A 21,914-nucleotide genomic window follows, 5' to 3' on the forward strand; every position below is an offset into this window, starting at 1 on the left:
TTCTCGTGCTATACATGATAGAGAGGTAGCCCAGAATAGGTACTTGAGCATTCCATCACCAGAATCTCATGCACTTTATATTTCTGCTCGGAACCATGCCAAGTCCGTTCTCCAACTAGCCAAAAACTCCTTCATTAATAATAAGTGTCAAAATCTTTCAAGACCTAACTACCCTCGTGATTTCTGGCATCTAGCCAAAAACATCTCCAATAATTTTGTTTCTTCTTGTTTCCTTCCTTTATGTCAACCACATGGCACCACTGCTATCACATCTATCTCTAAAGCTAAACTCTTTGCTCAAACCGTTGCAAAAAACTCTACCTTAAATGAATCAGGCCTCATTTCTCCCTCTCCTCCACCCTCGGACTACTTCATGCTACCTATTAAAATTCTTTGCAGTGATGTTTTGCATGCCCTCGCAGGCCTAAACCCTCGGAAGACTTATGTATGGACCTGATGGGGTCCCTCCTATTGTTCTCCGAAACTGCGCCTCCGTGCTTGCACCTTGCCTAGTCAAACTCTTTCAACTCTGTCTGTTAACATCTACCTTTCCTTCTTGATAGAAGTTTGCCTACATTCAGCCTGTTCCTTAAAAGGGTGATCGTTCTAATCCTTCAAATTACCGTCCTAATGCTTTAATTTCCTGCCTATCTAAAGTTTTTAAATGTATCCTCAACAGGAAAATTCTTATACATCATTCACTTCACAACGTTCTATCTGATCGCCAGTATGGGTTCCGTCAAGGCGGTCTACTGATGATCTTTTGGCTTTCCTTAATGAGTCTTGGTTATCCTCTTTTAGAGATTTTGGTGAAACTTTTCCTGTTGCCTTCGAGAAATCAAAAGCATTTGATAAAGTCTGGCACAAAGCTTTGATTTCCAAACTACCCTCTTATGGCTTCTATCCTTTTCTCTGTAACTTCATCTCAAGTTTCCTTTCTGAACGTTCTATTGGTGCTGTAGTAGACGGTCACTGGTCTTCTCCTAAATCTATTAACAGCGGTATTCCTTGGGATTCTGTCCTGTCACCAACTCTCTCCTGTTATTCATCAATGATCTTCCATACCAAAGTTTTTCTTGTATCCACTCGTACGCTGATAGATAGATGGGATAGATGGGAAGGTATTAGGCTGGATAGGGTCATGGCTTAGTGACAGGCGACAGAGAGTGGTAATAAACGGCTCGAAATCCGAGTGGGGTCATGTAATTAGTGGGTTGCCACAGGGATCAGTATTAGGGCCATTATTATTTCTAATGTATATCAATGACTTGGATAGTGGAATTAGTAGTGGTGTTAGTAAATTTGCGGATGACACAAAGATAGGTAGATTAATTAGGTCAGAATCGGATGCCATCGCCTTGCAGGCAGACTTAGATAGAATGAATGAATGGACGGATAGATGGCAAATGCAATTTAATATCAATAAATGCAAAGTGCTTAGCGTAGGTAGAGGAAACCCACACAATAGGTACACATTAGACAATCAAACTCTGGTAGGTACAGGGTACCAGAAAGATTTAGGAGTTATAGTTAGCTCTGAACTCCGTCTAGGGAAACAATGCATAGAAGCCAGAAACAAGGCAAATAGGGTACTAGGATTCATTTTTAAGAGTGTTAAAAGTAGAAGGCCGGAAGTAATATTAAAGTTATACTTGGCGCTGGTCAGACCTCATCTAGACTACGCGGTGCAGTTCTGGTCCCCACATTACAGGAAAGATATAGGTCTATTAGAATCAGTACAGAGGAGAATGACTAAAAGGATACAGGGGATGAGGAGTATCCCTTACGAGGCGAGGTTGATGCTGTTAAATTTACATTCTTTAGAGAGACGTAGGTTAAGAGGGGACCTGATAGAAGTCCTTAAGTGGTATAAGGGTTATAACAAGGGAGATGTAAGCAAAATTCTTAGGATCAGCAACCAGGGTAGAACAAGAAATAACGAGTTCAAGCTTGAAAAATTTAGGTTTAGGAAGGAGATAGGAAAAAATTGGTTCTTAAATAGAGTGGTAGATGAGTGGAACGGACTCAGTAATCATGTAGTTAGTGCTAGGACACTAGATAGCTTTAAGAGAAGATTAGACAAGTTTATGGATGGGGATAGTAGATGGAAATAGGTAGGTGTGTTTCATACAGGGACTGCCACGTGTAAGCCTGGTCGCTTCTTGCAGCTTCCCTTATTTCTTATGCTGATGATACCACCCTGCACTTTTCCACGTCTTTTCAAAGACGTCCAACCCTTCAGGAAGTAAACAACTCACGCAGGGAAGCCGCAAAACTCCTGACTTCTGATCTCTCTAAAATTTCTGATTGGGACAGAGCAAACTTGGTATTGTTCAGTGCCTCAAAAAAATCAATTCGTCCATCTATCAACTCGACACGACTTTCCAGACAATTATCCCCTCTTCTTCAGTGACCCTCAACTGTCCCCCTCTTCTACACTGAACATCCTCGGTCTGTCCTTTTCTTATAATCTAAACTGGACACCTTACATCTCATCTCTAGCTAAAACAGCTTCTCTGAAGTCATTAGTCCTCAGACGTCTCCACCAGTTTTCCTTACCCCTCCAGCTGCTAACTCTGTACATGGGCCTTATCCGTCCATGTATAGAACATGCTTCACATGTCTGGTGGGTTTCATTCATACCGATCTTTTAGACAGGGTGGGATCAAAAGCTTTTCGTCTCATCAACTACTCTCCTCTAATTGACTGTCTTCAGTATCTTTCTCATCGCCGCAATGTTGCATCTCTAGCTATCTTCTACCGCTATTTTCATGCTAACTGCTCTTCTGATCTTGCTAAAAACATGCCTCCCTTCCTCCCGTGGCGTCACTGTACAAGACATTCTTTTTTTTCTCTCATCCCTTTTCTTTCCACCTCTCTAATGCAAGAGTTAACCAGTATTCCCAGTCATTCATCCCTTTCTCTGGTAAACTCTGGAACTCACTACCTGCTTCTGTATTTCCACCTTCCTATGACTTGAATTCCTTCAAGAGGGAGGTTTTAAGACACTTATTCTTCAATTTTTGACTACCGCTTTGGACCCTATTGAGGGACCGGCATCTCAGTAAGATTTTTATTTTTTTTTTAGATTTTGTACCCCTTGGCCGGTGTCCCTCTTATGATATATATATATATATATACGAGTATATATATATATATATATATATATATATATATATATATATATATATATATATATATATATATATATATATATATATATATATATATATATATATATATATATATATATATATATATATATATATATATATATATATATATATATATATATATATATATATATATATATATATATATATATATATATATATATATATATATATATATATATATATATATATATATATATATATATATATATATATATATATATATATATATATATATATATATATATATATATATATATATATATATATATATATATATATATATATATATATATATATATATATATATATATATATATATATATATATATATATATATATATATATATATATATATATATATATATATATATATATATATATATATATATATCCAACGTGTGCCCATGGCCAGCCAGTATATTCTATTTTTAACCTTTCCCCTCCTTTTCTACCTCTCAAGGGAACTCACACCTTCCTTCAAGTCCTAAGGGAAAACACGTGCAGCCTTCCTTGTCTTCCTCCTTGGTCATTGGCTTAAATAACGACCTCTAACATTGATTCCTTCACCCTATTTCCTTGCATCTCATTGGTCATTCTTCATCCCTGAATTTGTAATCGTGATCCACTTAGCTCACATAAATATATAAATATAGTCCACATGCATAGCTAGAGTCATTCCCCGTCCAAGAGTCCAGTCACAGAGTCACAGTCAGTCAGTCCTTCGAGAGAGTTCACATCAGTCTGCTCAGTAATCATCAGTTTACGAGCAACAGTTCATATCACTTTTAGAGAGAGAACGATCATTCGTCACGTCTGTAATCATCTGTGTCTCATCTCGTTTCAAGTGTGTACATTCTCTACATTATTAAATCAAGTAGAACTCTCATCATTTATGTTTTTTTACTCGCACACATCTACAATATCAACTTATTACCCACGACCTCCACGCTACCAACAATACTAAGCTCACTACCCGGTCCTCAACACTACCAACACACCAAACTCCTCATCGGATCCAGCAGTGGCAAACTGCTGGGACAAGTATCTCATCTAAAATAAACAGTGGCGGCAATGGGTGGCCAAGACACTCTTCACTTTTCATTCTATCAGAACAAGCCTTAGCAGAAAAACTTTTCGATACAAGTGGTAATCGCACAATCTTAGAACACTACTACCACTATTACTACTAGTAGTATTGCTACTACTGCTACTACTGTTAATATCACTGCGACTACTGCGAGTACTACTACTACTACTACTACTACTACTACTACTACTACTACTACTACTACTACTACTACTACTGCTACTACTACTACTACTACCAGTCTACTACTAGTCGCCAGTTTTCATGCTTTCATGTTGTAATTAGAGAAAACCTTAGAAAGGAAAAAACATTTGCCTGTGTGGCAGTTTCGGCCTGACACACTGAGGCAGAGACAGATATGTACACAGCGTGAATACAGTGTGTGTAATACAATGCCAATAAACACTTGCTTACCTCCTTGCTGACACACACACACACACACACACACACACACACACACACACACACACACACACACACACACACACATACTGATGCTCACACACACACACACACACACACACACACACACACACACACATAGAACATAAGAACATAAGAAATAAGGGAAGCTGCAAGAAGCGACCAGGCTTACACGTGGCAGTCCCTGTATGAAACACTCCTACCTATTTCCATCTGTTATCCCCATCCATAAACTTGTCTAATCTTCTCTTAAAGCTCTCTAGTGTCCTAGCACTAACTACATGATTACTGAGTCCGTTCCACTCATCTACCACTCTATTCGAGAACCAATTTTTTCCTATCTCCTTCCTAAACCTAAATTTTTCAAGCTTGAACCCGTTATTTCTTGTTCTACCCTGGTTGCTGATCCTAAGAATTTTGCTTACATCTCCCTTGTTATAACCCTTATACCACTTAAAGACTTCTATCAGGTCCCCTCTTAACCTACGTCTCTCTAGAGAATGTAAATTTAACCGCTTCAACCTCGCTTCGTAAGGAATACTCCTCATCCCCTGTATCCTTTTAGTCATTCTCCTCTGTACTGATTCTAATAGACCTATATCTTTCCTGTAATGTGGGGACCAGAACTGCACAGCGTAGTCTAGATGAGGTCTGACCAGCGCCAAGTATAACTTTAATATCACTTCCGGCCTTCTACTTTTAACACTCCTAAAAATGAATCCTAGTACACTATTTGCCTTGTTTCTGGCTTCTATGCATTGTTTCCCTAGACGGAGTTCAGAGCTAACTATAACTCCTAAATCTTTCTCGTACCCTGTACCTACCAGAGTTTGGGTGTTTAATGTGTACCTATTGTGTGGGTTTCCTCTACCTACGCTAAGCACTTTGCATTTATTGATATTAAATTGCATTTGCCATCTATCCGTCCATTCATTCATTCTATCTAAGTCTGTCTGCAAGGCGATGGCATCCGCTTCTGACCTAATTAATCTACCTATCTTTGTGTCATCCGCAAATTTACTAACATCGCTACTAATTCCACTATCCAAGTCATTGATATATATTAGAAATAATAATGGCCCTAATACTGATCCCTGTGGCACCCCACTAATGACATGACCCCACTCGGATTTCGAGCCGTTTATTAGCACTCTCTGTCGCCTGTTACCAAGCCATGACCCTATCCAACCTAACACCTTCCCATCTATCCCGTGCGCCCTAACCTTTCTCAGGAGCCTTTGATGGGGCACCTTGTCGAATGCTTTACTAAAGTCCAGATATAAGATATCATAACTATCACCATTATCTACTGCCTCGTACACCTTACTGTAAAAACTTAACAAGTTTGTCAGGCAAGACTTCCCCTTCGTGAAGCCATGCTGTGACTGATTTATCAAGTTATGTTTGTCTAAATGTTCCCTAATGTTCCTGGCTATTATTGATTCTAACATTTTACCTACAACTGAAGTTAAGCTGACAGGTCTATAATTAGACGCTAAAGTTTTATCCCCTTTCTTAAAGATGGGTACTACATTAGCCTGCCTCCACATTTCTGGTACCTCACCCGACTCCAGTGATTTCCTAAAGACAGAAACTAACGGCTCACTAATAATCTTTTTACATTCCTTCAGTACTCTGGGATATATTTCATCAGGTCCTGGTGACTTGAACTTTTTTAGCCTATCTATCTCCTGCTCCACTATCTCCCTAGTTATGGAAATATCCGTCAGCTTCTCATACTCATCTGCTCTAAACACCTGTTCACTATCTGGCATATCCTGCATGTTTTCCTGAGTGAAGACAGTTAAAAAATAATCATTCAGAAGTTTACTAATCTTCTCCCCAGAACTAACCAGCTCCCCATCTGCTGCCTTTAATGGACCTACAGTATCCTTATTTTTCGTCCTGTATACCTGATAAAATCCCTTGGGGTCCGTCTTCGCCTGGCTGGCTACCTTTAATTCATAATTGTCCTTAGCTTTCCTCGTTAACTTCCTGACTGTTCTAACTAATTCATTATACTGTGTCCTTAAAACTTCCTCACCTGCCCTTAATCTTTTACTTCTCTTACGCCCTATATAATGCTTTAACCTAGCAGTCATCCATTTAGGGTCATTTTTTTGTGATCTTATTGTTTTATACGGGATATTTGCTAATTGACCTGTATGAACTTTATCTGCGAAATATTTATACAATTCATCTACATTTACTTCACCTAAACCCCTCATCTCGTTCCCTACCATCCTCTCCCCTCCCTCATCAACTCGCCTCGACCTTACCTCTCTCATTTCAGCATGACCTGACATTCCAACATACTCACGCCTATCTCCCCCCTTCCTCTTTCCTCCTCCCTTCTGGAGCCTCACCTCACCTCCCTCATCCTGCCTTATCTCTCTGAACTCCGTCCCTGACCTGACCTCACCCTGCATCCCTTGCCAGTCCACTCCTTGGAGGTACCTTTTTAATTCTTCAAAATCTGCTCTCCTAAAGTCAGGTATTTTACTAGTGTTTTTATTTCTAACAGTTTCTTCCCATTCTAGATTGTACCTAATTTCCCTATGGTCACTGTTACCTAGCTGTCCTCCAACCTCTACCTGCGTGACTGCTTCCTCCCTGTTAGTAAGAATTAAATCTAGAATATTATTCTCCCTTGTGGGTTCTACGACTACCTGTTTTAAAAAATTATCCTGAATTACCTTAAGGAATTCCTCTGCTTCCTTGTTACCCACAATCAGACTCCAGTCGATATTCCTAAAATTAAAATCTCCTACCACACATACCTGACTGTACCTGCCTGCTCTATTTAATTCCTGCCACAGTGAGGTGTTAATTTCCTCTGTACTGGTCGGTGGTCTGTAAACTACCCCTAGTACTACTGACTGCGATCCTTCCTTAATATCTACCCATATCGACTCTGCTTTGTTATCTGTTTTAATTCTATTGTTCATACAGCACTGTAATGTGTCCCTAACGTATAACGCGACACCTCCTCCTCTCCTGTTTTCTCTATCTTTATAGAACATTGTATACCCATCTATCTTAACCTCTGGATTAAATACTTTTCCTGACATATCTAACCAAGTTTCAGTTAAAGCAATGATATCAAATTTCTCTACACTCGCTATTCCTCTAAGCAAGTCTATTTTATTCAGAATACTTCTACAATTTGTGTAGTAAACACTTAAGCTATTTCTCACCATCCCTAAGCTAGCTTCCTTTCTAGATTTAACTAATTTGCCCCTTGCCTTCTCCTCACTACCCCTTCTTCCCTCCCGACTAACGAAAAAAGTGCTGGAGTGCAGTTACCTCCCGCTCGAGTGTTTCGGCCAAAACACACACACACACACACACACACACACACACACACACACACACACACACACACACACACACACACACACTTATGGGGTACTTCAATCGCAAGAGAGGTATCGTTGAAAAAATTTGTCAACCGAAGGGAGTGAATTATCATGGGGAAATAAATTACTACAATTGGTTAAGGGGAACTTTCTTACGCAGTGGGCGTATGACTCTACAAGTCTTCAGGAGAATGAAGAGCCCACAAGACTGGATCTGGCATTTATCAAGGAGTCTGAAATTGTGGAGGATATGAAATACCAATGCCCATTAGGAAAAAGTTATCATATGTTAACTGAGTTCAAGCTGGAGGTAGAAGGCATAGAGGAAGTAGAAGACCATAAATAATGGCTACTAAACGTTGGTAAAGCAAACTTTGTAGAGCTAAGAAAATATTTTGAAAGAGCTGCTTGGACAGATTTCAGCAATACCAGAGAGACAGAAGATAAATGGAGGTTGCTATTAGGGATATACGAGGAGGGTATAAGAAAATATGTGCCAATAAAACGGGCAAGAAAACAGGCGAGACAAGTGTGGTTCAACAGAAGAAGTGGACTAGCAAAAGCTGAAAGAGGTAAGGCATGAAATAGATGGCGAGAAAGTAGGAGACACAACCAATGGATAATTTATAAAGATAAAAGGAATGCATATGACGACATTTGTATAAAAGAAAGAATGAATTACGAGAAAGATATTGTTGAAAAATGTAAGGACCAACCCAAATTGTTATACGAGTATGGATCTGTAAACGGCAAAACTGGAAAAAAAAAATGAATAAGTAAATTGAAGAGAGATGGTGTGATTTATGAAGATGCGCAACAAATTGCTGAAATAATGAACAACTGTTTCCAGTCATTCCTCACGAGCGAAAGTGAATTTGTGAAGCAAAGGACAGACACAGACGGAGTCCGGATGCACAGTATGGAAGTGTCTGTGGAAGAGGTAAAAAAAAAAATAATGGAAAAACTGGACAAAAGAAAAGCTATGGGGCCAGATGGAGTGTCATACTGGACACTAAAAGAATGCAGTGATCATTTAGCTGACGAGATCCATGTTGTTCTTATGAGCTCCTTTGAAGAGGGTGTAGTTTCCACATACTGTAAATAAGAGCATTGTGCCAATATTTAAGGGTGGAAATGATGAAGATCCATTAAATTACAGACCAGTGTCCCTAGCCAGTGTAGTTGCTAAGACAGATGAAAAGATTATGAAAAAAAGGTGGATGAAGTATCAAGCTGATAACAACATACTGACAAGAAAACAATTTGGTTTTAGAGAGGGAAGATCCAGTACTACAAACCTTATAAGTTTCTACTCAAGAGTAATAGACACTGTACAAGAAAGAGATGGATGGGTAGACTGCATTTATTTAGACCTAAAAAAAAAAGGCATTCGACAAAATGCCACATAAAATATTAATGTGGAAACTAGAAGAAATAGGTGGGCCGAAAAGCGGCATGCTGAGATTGTTCAAAGATTTTTTTAAATAATAGGCAAATGAGGACTTCAGTAAAAAGAAAAATCCTCTAGGAAACGAGTTACTAGCGGTGTGCCACGGGGATCTGTGTTAGCTCCAATCATGTTTGCAATATATATGTATATATATATATATATATATATATATATATATATATATATATATATATATATATATATATATATATATATATATATATATATATATATATATATATATATATATATATATATATATATATATATATATATATATATATATATATATATATATATATATATATATATATATATATATATATATATATATATATATATATATATATATATATATATATATATATATATATATATATATATATATATATATATATATATATGTATATATATATATATATATATATATATATATATATATATATATATATATATATATATATATATATATATATATATATATATATATATATATATATATATATATATATATATATATATATATATATACAGTATATATATATATTTTTTTTTTTTTTTTTTTTTTATGTAGGAAGGACACTGGCCAAGGGAAACAAAAATCCAATAAAAAATATGCCCACTGAAATGCCAGTCCCATAAAAGGGTCAAAGCAGTGGTCAAAAATTGATGAATAAGTGTCTTGAAACCTCCCTCTTGAAGGAATTCAACTCATAGGAAGGTGGAAATACAGAAGCAGACAGGGAGTTCCAGAGTTTACCAGAGAAAGGGATGAATGATTGAGAATACTGGTTAACTCTTGCGTGAGAGAGGTGGACAGAATAGGTGTGAGAGAAAGAAGAAAGTCTTGTGGAACGAGGCCGAGGGAGGAGGGGAGGCATGCAGTTAGCAAGATCAGAAGAGCAGTAAGCATGAAAATAGCGTTAGAAGACAGCTAGATATGCAACATTGCGGCGGTGAGAGAGAGGCTGAAGACAGTCAGTTAGAGGAGAGGAGTTGATGAGACGAAAAGCTTTTGATTCCACTCTGTCTAGAAGAGCAGTATAAGTGGAACTCATACTATATATATATATATATATATATATATATATATATATATATATATATATATATATATATATATATATATATATATATATATATATATATATATATATATATATATATATATATATATATATGATATGGTGGAAGGAAAAGAAAGCTATATGAGTTTGTTTGCTGATGTTGCAAAACTGTTAAAACAGAAAAAAGATGACTGCATGACCCTACAACAATATCTGGAAAGGATACGGGATTAGTCTCGTAAATGGGAAATGGAATTTAACATAAAGAAATGCAGTGTCGTAGAATTTAGGAAGACCAAGAGGCATATACACAATGGGAAATGAATGTATCAAAAAGGAAACAAAAGAAAAAGATCTCAGGGGAATCACAGTGGATAGCCTGTCACCTGAAAAGCACATAAATAAAATCATAGCCAAAACTTATAACCTGTTAAGAAACATCAAGGCAGCTTTCAATTATATAGATGGAAAAATGACTAAGAAACTGATTACAACCCTAATAAGGCCAAAATTGGAGTATGCAGCCCTGGTATGGTCTCTATACTTGAGTGTAAAAAAAACACAAAAGAAAGTTAGAAAGAATTCAAAGAGCAACCTCAAAACTTCCTTCCAATTTAAGGGACCTGCCATATGAAGAGAGACTGAAGGCATTAAAATTGACAACTTTGGAACAGAGGCGGGAAAGCGGAGATTTAACAGTGCTACAAAAGGATTAGAAAAAAAATTAACAATGAAGACTTGATGATTTGGGACACCAGGGTCACTAGAGGACATGGGAAGAAACTAAGAAAAGAGCTACAGCAGGAGGGATGTAAAGAAGTTCAGATTCCCGCAACGGTGTGTTGATGTGTGGAATGCATCAGATGCAAAAGTCGTCAACGCTAAACCCTGCATAAATTTAAGGAAGGACTAGACATTTGTAGATATGGAGACAGTACAACAAGAGCATAGCTCTCTTCCTTTATGTTACAACTAGGTAAATACACTGATGCACACACACACACACACACACACACACACACACACACACACACACACACACACACACACATACATTGTTATAAAATAATTTTTGTTCATGGATTTACAAAAAAGAGAAATGCGATGAGAACAAGGAGGAGAGTCGCATGTCCAGATAGATAAGGAGAGAGAGAGAGAGAGAGAGAGAGAGAGAGAGAGAGAGAGAGAGAGAGAGAGAGAGAGAGAGAGAGAGAGAGAGAGAGAGAGAGAGAGAGAGTAATTATGCAAACCAGCATTAATACAGTAGTTAGGTTGATTCAATATTTCTTTAGTTGACGTTAAAATACCACATTTTCTGCATTGCTTTGATTTTTTAGATGGCCGTCACTCACTCCTTATCAAGTACCAATATTGTGAGGGGAGGGCCTGCACGCAGGAAAGTCGCCGCACTCTGCGGAAGTGGGAGCAGTCTCGGTATGTGATTGGCCGCCATCTCATCAACTAACCTAACCCTAACGTAACTAATCTAACCTAACCTAACCTTAACATTAACCTAACTACCCTGTAACCTAACTACCTTGTACCAAATTACTGGATATGGTCTCTTATACAAATTAAAATGGGAAGAAACTTTTAGAAGCATAAAACACTAGTAAAATGCCTGACTTTAGGAGTGCAGATTTTGAGGATTTAAAAAGTTATCTCCAAGGAGTTGACTGGCAACGGATGCAGGGTGAGGTCAGGTCCGAGACGGAGTTGAAAGAGATAAGGCAGGATGAGAGGTGTGAGGTGAGGTGTGAGGGTGTAGGACAAGAGGAGGGAAGATGTGACCGGAAGGTGTAAGCATGTTGGAGGGTCAGGTCATGCTGAAATGGGAGAGGTGAGTGTAAGCGCCGTACGACGCTTATTAATGTATTGTACTGAAGGTGACTGAAACGAGCCGTGTAGTACTCGCTCTTTGTATTCAGAAGCGGTCAAACCTGTGAATTAACATAGTATCACTAATACTGAGAATAACACAAAAGAGTATATCAGTAAATAGAACAGGTATTGCAGTACATCAATGTCGTGACACTTCACGTCGTCAATTCCGTAACATATATGAGTCAATACAGAGTTACCTACACTTTAGCGAGTTCAGTCGGTTCTACAGATAAACACCACCAGCACAAACACAGCAAGTCGCCCTCTCGTCAGTGTGATTTGATGTACGTCATTATGATACGTTAGGTGCACTTATATTAACACATCACTAAATCCTCACAATTACGTAAGTATCTAATTACTATAAGTAGTTACATTAATTATGTTAACACACATTAAATCCTCATGGTTACATAAGTATCTTTTATCTAATGCTATGATGAATTTATACACAGTGCGGGGAACAGGCATCCTCTTGGTTATATGCAAGGGATTACACTTGGGGATTTACCAGGATGAGAACTCGGGGATTTACTGGGATTTACTCTCCGCACCTCCCGAGACACGTCTGACGTGTAAGCGTGACTGTCGTGAAGTGGCTTTGGAGACGCAGCCTATGAAGTTCATTATGCTGTAGGTATGTTATCAACACTCACGTCATAACAACCGACCATTCGGCGAGAGAAGTAGCTGAGAGGGCAAGTTCAACGCGTCCCCTCGGCCCTACATTCCTCTCTCACTCTGTTGTGCTGGCGCGTAGGCGCGCCATACACTGCTCATGTATAGCAACCAGTTGCTACAAATAATATAACGCTAACAAATAAAACATAAAATGTCACATTATAATGTATCTCTAGCCGTCGTGTAAGTTGTACATATACGGCGTCTACAGTGAGGCCGAGGCGAGTAGATGAGGGAGTGGAGAGGATGGAAGGGGCCGAGATGAGGGGATTAGGTGAAGTAAATGTAGATGAGGTGTATAAATATTTCGTAGATAAATTGCATACACGTCAGTTCATAAACATCCCGTATAGAGCAATAAGATCACAGAAAAATTACCCTAAATGGATGACTGCTAGGTTAAAACAGTATATAGGGCGGAAGAGAAATATATATAAGAGATTAAGGGCAGGTGAAGAAGTTTCAAGACCACAATATAATAAATTAGTTAGAACAGTCAGGAAGTTAACGAGGAAATCTAAGGGCAATTATGAATTAAAGGTAGCCAGCCAGGCGAAGGGATTTTATCAGGTATATAGGACGAACAATAAGAAAATAATAGGTCCATTAAAGGCAGCAGATGGGGAGCTGGTTAGTTCTGGGGAGGAGATTAGTAAAACTCTGAATGAGCATTTTTTAACTGTCTTCACCCAGGAAAACATGAAGGATATGCCAAATAGTGAACAGATGTTTAGAGCAGATGAGAATGAGAACCTGACAGATATTTTCATAACTAAGGAGATGGTGGAACAGGAGATAGATAAGCTAAAAAAAAGTTCAAGACACCATGATCAGCTGAAATATATCCCAGAGTACTTAAAGAATATAAAGAGGGTATTAGTGAGCCGTTAGTTTCTGCCTTTAGGAAATCACTTGAGTCAGGTGAGGTACCAGTAATATGGAGGCAGGCTAATGTAGTACCTATCTTTAAGAAAGGAGATAAAACTTCAGCGTCTAATTATAGACCTATCAGCTTAACTTCAGTTGTGGGTAAAATATTGGAGTCAATAATAGCAAGGAACATTAGGGAGTATTTAGACAAACATAACTTGATAAATCAGTTACAGCATGGCTTCACGAAGGGGAAGTCTTGCCTGACGAAGTTGTCAGGGTGGGGGCAAAACTGGCAAATGAGTTTTAATGCAGATAAGAGTAAAGTGCTTCACATAGGGTATCGAAACGAGAAAGCAAAGATTTTATGAATGGTACCCAACTTAAGTGTAGACAGCGAAACTTATTTAGGAGTAACAATATCAAGCAGCCTAAAACCTTACCAACTATGTTCAGAAGTCGAAAAGAATGCAAACAAAAAAAATGGCCAAAGCTGCAGATGTTTTGACTATAAATCTAAGGATATAATTCTCACTCTGTATAACTCTTTAGTCCGTCCCCTTTTGGAATATTGCGTTCAGACATGGTGTCCCTGTTACCGAAGGACATAGATACGTTAAAGCGAGTTAAGCACAGAGTAACAAAAATATTATATCAAGCTTAAGAAACAAATCAAACGAAGGGCATCTTAATGAATCACACACACACACACACACACACACACGATTTCCCCCCATGCTCTCTCTCTCTCTCTCTCTCTCTCTCTCTCTCTCTCTCTCTCTCTCTCTCTCTCTCTATCTATCTATCTATCTATCTATCTATATATATATATATATATATATATATATATATATATATATATATATATATATATATATATATATATATATATATATATATATATATATATATCTACCTGTCATACCATTCCTTTCCTTTTTTTTTAATCTCCGAAATTGTTCATTTCAAATATTTTGGTGCCCTGTATTTTCCTCATTCCCTCGATGCCTCGTTTTTTTTTTTTTTTTTGTTATTTATGTATTTATTTATTTTATTTTTTTTATTAACCCTATTGTCTGTGGCTTTCCTGGATTTTCGTTCTTCCTGACCACGTGGTCGTGTATTTAGTACGAATAAACATCACTGGACGAACAATATGAATATGGATCGCCTCGCAGCAAAAGGTCCTAACATATCGTAGCGCGCCATTCCGTCTGATTACCTATAGCAGTGGTTCCCAAACTATCTTACCTGACGCCCCCTTTTTGCTTCCAGTAGACCCGCACGCCCCCAGTGCCTCTTTTCTTTTTTCATATGAAATGATTCTTACATTTATTTCTTAGCATTGTTCAGGAAAACATATTTGTTTGTATTACATTTTAATAATGAAAGCCACTCAAACAAATAATACTACATTCCAGTAACTAAAAAGGAAACATTTGGTTCAAAGTGAGCGAAAAAAAAAGGTTTGAACATCAGCAAATTGGCAAAATTGAGTTGCAATTTTAAGAAAAAATAATTTGAAAACATGGCATATAATATTTGGAATGACTCATGAGACTAAGTCGAAATTTATGAACTAATTTAGTGAGATGGATGCTGCTGCTTCTTCCTCACAAGATCAGAAATTCTAGGATTGAAGGATGACAGCGCACAACGCAAGTCATTTTCTACATCAAGTCGGTTGCGCTGTTTTGTTTTCAGAACACCAAGAGCTGAAAATCCTGCTTCACAAAGATAAGTAGAAGAAAAGGGAAGAATCACACGAAGTGCTTCTTCACCTACTTTTGGGTACATGGGGAGATATTTCACCCAAAACTCTTCTAACTTCATTGTTTCAAAGTCCCTTTTCGCGCTGGAGTCACATTTCAAATCGATGGCTTCCTCTTGCAGTGATTCCAGTAACAACTCCACATCAGTGTTAAATGGATTCTGCACCAATGTCCAAAGAGAATTCTCCATTGAGACATCTGGAAAATAGTGCATAAATTCCTCAGCAAGGGAATGCAGATGTGATAAAACCTCTTTTGTCACGTCATACTGCTCAATGTTTCTCTTCTCAGATAAGAGCTCATTCAGATGTGAGAACGATGAAAAGTTCCCAACTTGTACTTTTCGTTTCCAAAGATGAATTTTTTCGGTGAAAGCTCTGATCACATCAGAGTGTGCAATGATGTTTGTGTTTCTTCCTTGTAACTTCAAATTGAGGTTGTTGATAGCCTCAAAAAAGTCCACAAGGTATGCTAGTGAGAGCTGAAAGTCTTCCTCTCTGAATGCTTCATACAGTTTGTCTTGTTTCTGCTTCTGCAAGAAAATTTCCACTTCATCTTTGAGCTCGTAAAGACGACTCAGCATGTTTCCCTTGGAAAGCCAGCGGACTTCGGTGTGAAACAGGAGAGTCTTATAATCAGTGCCCAAATCTGAGCAAAGAGCTGCGAAAAGCCTAGAATTCAAAGAGCTATTCTTTACAAAATTCACCACTTTTATTGCCAAATTCAGTGAACTGCGTAGATTACCAGGCAGAGTTTTGCTTGCTAATGATTGTCTGTGGATAACACAGTGAGTCCCAGTTACAGCAGGATTTTTTCTTTCACCAGCTTCACAAATCCAGAGCGAGATCCAATCATTGATGGGGCACCATCAGTACAAACACCGACTAATTTTTCCCATGAAAGACCGTGCTCTTGGAAAAACTCATCAACTTTTGAAAAAAACATCAATGGCCTTTGCTGTTGTCTCCAGTGCTGCTGAGAAAAGAATTTCTTCTTTCACAGTTCCTTCATCCACGAATCGAGAATAAACAAGCAGCTGGCAGAGGTGAGCAACATCAGTACTTTCATCGCACTGTATTGCAAAGAAGCGAGATGCTTTTATTTTGTCCAAAACTTGTTCTTTTATGTCTTCTGAAAGTTCGTCAATGCGACGCTTCACTGTGTTATCTGATAAGGAAATCTTTGATAACTTTCTTTGGCTTTCTTCCCCAAGCACAGTATTTGCAGCACTCAAAAGGCAGGGTTTTACAAGAGTCTCCCCCACAGAGTGAGGCTTCTTTGCTTTTGCAATAAGTAGTGACAGCTCGTAAGATGCTTCCACCAGTTTCCACGTTTCTTGATGAAAAACACTGCTTGAGTCCAGCTTCATACGATTCAGCTCATGCAGTTTGGCTGTGAAGAACTCCTTTGGCTTTTCTTTTAATGCTTTGTGGTTTGTGCTCAAATGTCGCTCCAGACGACCAGGTCTTAAGGCGTCATTGCTGAGGACTGTATGGCATATGACACACTGAGGGAGATGAAATCCATTCCTCTCTATAACAGTGAAGCCATACTTGATATATTCATCTGAATACTTTCTTTTCCTTGCCCCAGACATTTCTGCCAAGTGAAAATAGCAACAAACTTATAAACTGCACCATGGAACTAAGTAGTTATATAACATACCGTATTGGCATGCACCACACCACACATTCATATAACATAGATCACACAACTGGAAATCATAAATCTGTAACATACCACAAATATTCAGCACACAACGTGGCTTATATCTTAACAATAATGACAATGAGAACAACTGCGGAAAATACAACGAGAAGAAGCAAACGGAGTAAAACTACACGCACGAAAATGCTCAGTTATACTGTGATGTAATGTGTTGATTTGACGAGCGATGTTTTGCATACAGTCGACCTTGGCATAGTTGTGCTCATGTACCTTTGTTTGTTGGATCTTATATTAGCGATTTTGGCGATGACTGAATTGTGATATGATGGTACGTTTTTGGTGTGATGTAGAGTAGTGCGCGCACGGTGGTTTAGTTTTGTTTACGTGTCGAGAGTTGAGTTTGTGTTTGCAGTGGTTTAGTCTGTTATCGTGTTTTGTGGCTTTGTTTTATCATTTCCACTTTTTTTTATAATAGATTCGCTTCTTTCTGCTGTCTGAGATTTTTATTAACGTTTTTTTATTAAGTAAATAGATATGGCGATTGAACCATCAACCCAGCAACATATACAGTACACTTAATTTGTCACACACATTTTTCGCCGCCTATACTGGAATCAACGCACACACTTCACCACATACATTCAAACTAGCGTACAAAACTCACCGCGTATTATTCACATTTCACACTTTCGATCACAACGAGTATTTCACACAATCAACAAGACATTCCATTCTGCATCGTTCTACCCTTGCAAATCGTCAAGGTTACAATGTCACTCATACACGTATGTGATCCAGAATTGAAGAGTGAAATAAATCCCTACCGTGGACAAGGGGAATATGTGCTCAGGTTGACGGGATGGAGTATTGGGAGTTTGTGACGAGTCCCTCAGTGGCGTCAGTGTGGTTGGTATCATTGACTTGTCCAAAACGTGTAAAGAGAACTAGCTTAATAGAAAACGGGTTGGAGTGACTGCTATAATTATACTTTGCATGTATGTAATGACAGATATTTGTTCTTTGAATGATTTTATTATTCTAATTAAACAAATAATTTTGAGCAGATGACTTCACGTCCCCCTTGTATCCTCCTCGCGCCCCCCCCCCCCAGGGGGGCGCGCGCCCCCCTAGTTTGGGAACCACTGACCTATAGTGTAGTATACATTATTACATGCAATGTTGGCCATGATTTTTCCTAACACCGTTATTCATAACTGCTTTCCCCACATCACTATAGGCATTTCACACCAAAGGGATATATTCTGCACTTGCACACACGCACGAACATGCACACACACAGTCCAACAACCGCGGCAGCCAGCCTTGAATGATATTATGCAGAGGAAGAGAGAAAGCTGGACATCACATGGTTATATCTAGTTTCATCAAGCTACCAGATGATGATTAGGAAAACTGAACCTAACATCGGGTCAAAAAAAAAAAAAATATTGCTGTATCTCTAGAGTATAAATTGGTTACAGTAGACTATGCGTTAAATATGAAAAATAATAAATAAATAAATAAATAAACAGTAAACATTTTCTTTCCATTTTTTAACACCCTGTTGCTCCTGTAATGTTGCTGGCATTCAATTATCAGTCACTGTCTCAGAATCAGCACATTTCGTTATTTTATGACACGTAACAATACAAAAATATGCAGGTGCTGATGAGTGTCAATAACATAAAGCTTATCTGTGTAACAATGGAGTCCAGGAAGACAAGGAGACCAATTATTTAATTTAAACTAGTAATTCAACCATATTCTTGATGTCTCCTCAACACTACGGTCGGTTTAGTTTTCCTAAATATCCTTATGGAAGCTTGATAATATCTACTGACGGGAGCGGTGGTCTTACCTTTCATCAAGGTGGAAGCTTGGGTTGCACCCTGTATCTTTATAGTATGACACACATACACACACGTTATTACTATTATTGCTGTTGTTGTTGTTGTTATTATTATTATTATTATTATTATTATTATTATTATTATTATTATATTATTATTATTATTATTATTATTATTATTATTATTATTATCATCATTATTATTATTTCAATAATGATGAGAGAGAGAGAGAGAGAGAGAGAGAGAGAGAGAGAGAGAGAGAGAGAGAGAGAGAGAGAGAGAGAGAGAGAGAGAGAGCATTATGAACCTGCAAGTAGGTACATGTTAAGAATACTACTGTGGGTTTGCAATGGATGAACACCTGGTTACTTATGTAAGCGAGTTTTAGCCACACTGAAAGTGTTACCAGGGTCTGGGCCGGGGACCTAACTCACACACACACACACATATATATATATATATATATATATATATATATATATATATATATATATATATATATATATATATATATATATATATACATATATATGCATATATATACATATATATGCATATATAATATATATATATGCATATATATGCATATATATATATATATACATATATATGCATATATATATATATATATATATATATATATATATACATATATATACATATATATATATATATATATATATATATATATATATATATATATATATATATATATATATATATATTGCTTCACCAGAGATCAAAAGAAAAGTATAAAATATCAGTGTCACGTTGTTAGGTAGGCCTTCTAGAACACACCCGCAGGCTCCGTCTCTTGAAGGAAGACACAGATGCCGGGACGGCCCGGCAGTACTTTTTACAGGGGTCCGAGCTGGAACGAGGACTTGACAGGGTATTTCCCTACTGTCTGGCCGTTCACACACTCAGGGAAGGGTGCACATGTACAAGTTCAAGGTCACTGGGGCATGACGGGCACAAGGGAAGGGTGGACGCCACCACTGCAAACAGGTTTATCCTTAAATCACAAGTCATAGGCTACCACCACAATCACTGACGCTTACTACAGTCAGTGTCTCTCAGCACAGGTGGAGACAGGGGTCACATCTGCGGAGATTGGGCACAAAAGTGAAGTAGAATGCGGAATGCCTGAGGAATTTAGATGGTACAGCGTCCAACTGTCTCTACATCAAACACAACTCACTGCTCCCTGGCATGGCCGCCCAGCCCGCTAGGGCACGATGACGCAGTATGTGCGTCATTTCATCTCTTGTAGCACATCCGAGTCACGCGCATATTGCGTCATGGTCATTTGAGCCAGTGTGTTTCATTTCTTCTTGGATATAGTACGAGGTCTTTCAGAATGTTGGTTGAATATGATACGGTGTTTTAAGTTCCTCCCGATACAGTGTTTTACGTTCTTCCCAATATCATTCTAATGTCAGAATATGAGGGAATTTCACGCACTCATAATGGATCTTAGTAGATGGTTTCTACCACTGGTAGTCAAATATCCTTGATTTCTACCGTGAAATAACACAAATAAAGTGAGGGAAAATATGATACTTGTGAGTGTGGAAACCTCTCGTCGATCGAGTTGCCAGTACATACTCGCACCTTTGGTTCTATATCAGTCTTTCCCCCTCCCTTCCCTGATTCTCTCATCTGTTTCTGCTTTTTTTTTTTTTTTTGTATTATTATGTATTTTATAGTAGTAGTAGTAGTAGTAGTAGTAGTAGTAGTAGTAGTAGTAGTAGCGGCAGCTGCAGGAAAGAAATCGGGCCTCCGTGCCTCATCCTGTGTTGGCAGCAGTGAGTGGCTGGGCTGTTGCTCCTCAAGGTTACACCAGTGCATGCGTCTTGATTGCTCCTTACAGTGGCTGGGAGGAATAATACAATCTCTCTCTCTCTCTCTCTCTCTCTCTCTCTCTCTCTCTCTCTCTCTCTCTCTCTCTCTCTCTCTCTCTGTTCTGAATTTTGACACACACACACAGTAGCTCACCTTGGTCTGGGGCGCAACAGGAGGAGTCTGGTAGCCTTCATTCGATCAGTGCAGCAGGGTGTGAGAAGCACACACATATGCTTGTATACAATACACTCGGAGGGAACACAGTCGTGGGTAACGTGTTAACTATGTAATACGCAGTGTTGTATGTAATACGTATGTAATACGTGGTGGCGTAACTTTATTCTGGGACGTTAGTAACACAAGGCTGGAGGGTTGTATACTTGCAGCTACTGATGCTCAGAGGAGCGAGCTGTGTGTCTCACCATTTGTAAGAGTTGCAATGTAACTAATATTGATACCCATCTTGATTAACATGAAAACACATCTGTTGTGGAGGAAACAAAGATACCGGTGATAGACACGATGGAAATATACCAGTCTAAAGCAACATAAAGTGTACATTGGTAGTAAAAATGAGTGTTGCTAACTTTGCCACACCCGCCCACACACAGGATGTGATACATGACGAAAGAGAGAGAGAGAGAGAGAATTGGTGATAATTTAATTATTTGCTGTTCTCCTAAAGAACTACCTGACGAAGAAAGCAAGCGCGGACGCCACTCGAAAGGGGAAGACCCTTCTGGAAAAGACAACTGTTGTCATGGACGCGTGTCCCAAGTGAA

At 38.2% G+C, this 21,914-nt stretch overlaps 1 protein-coding gene across 6 annotated transcripts in view; it reads right to left on the bottom strand.

Annotated features, from left to right (window-relative positions):
- Positions 1-21,553, bottom strand: part of LOC135089523 (uncharacterized) — a 45,063-nt gene extending 23,510 nt beyond the window's left edge. The window contains exons 1-2 of one of the 6 annotated variants that reach the window (XM_063985157.1): positions 20,489-20,675; positions 20,086-20,391 (exon numbers count right to left, since the gene is read on the bottom strand). Coding sequence is in view for 1 of the 6 variants with exons in the window: in XM_063985155.1 (XP_063841225.1) it covers positions 18,262-18,354 (93 nt within the window). In the remaining 5 variants the exon portion in view is untranslated. The other 5 variants (XM_063985158.1, XM_063985156.1, XM_063985159.1 and 2 more) reach the window with 5 other exon arrangements.
- Between the last annotated feature and the right edge of the window lie 361 nt (positions 21,554-21,914).

The sequence above is a fragment of the Scylla paramamosain genome, chromosome 33, assembly GCF_035594125.1.
Source record: "Scylla paramamosain isolate STU-SP2022 chromosome 33, ASM3559412v1, whole genome shotgun sequence".
NCBI lineage: Eukaryota > Metazoa > Arthropoda > Malacostraca > Decapoda > Portunidae > Scylla > Scylla paramamosain.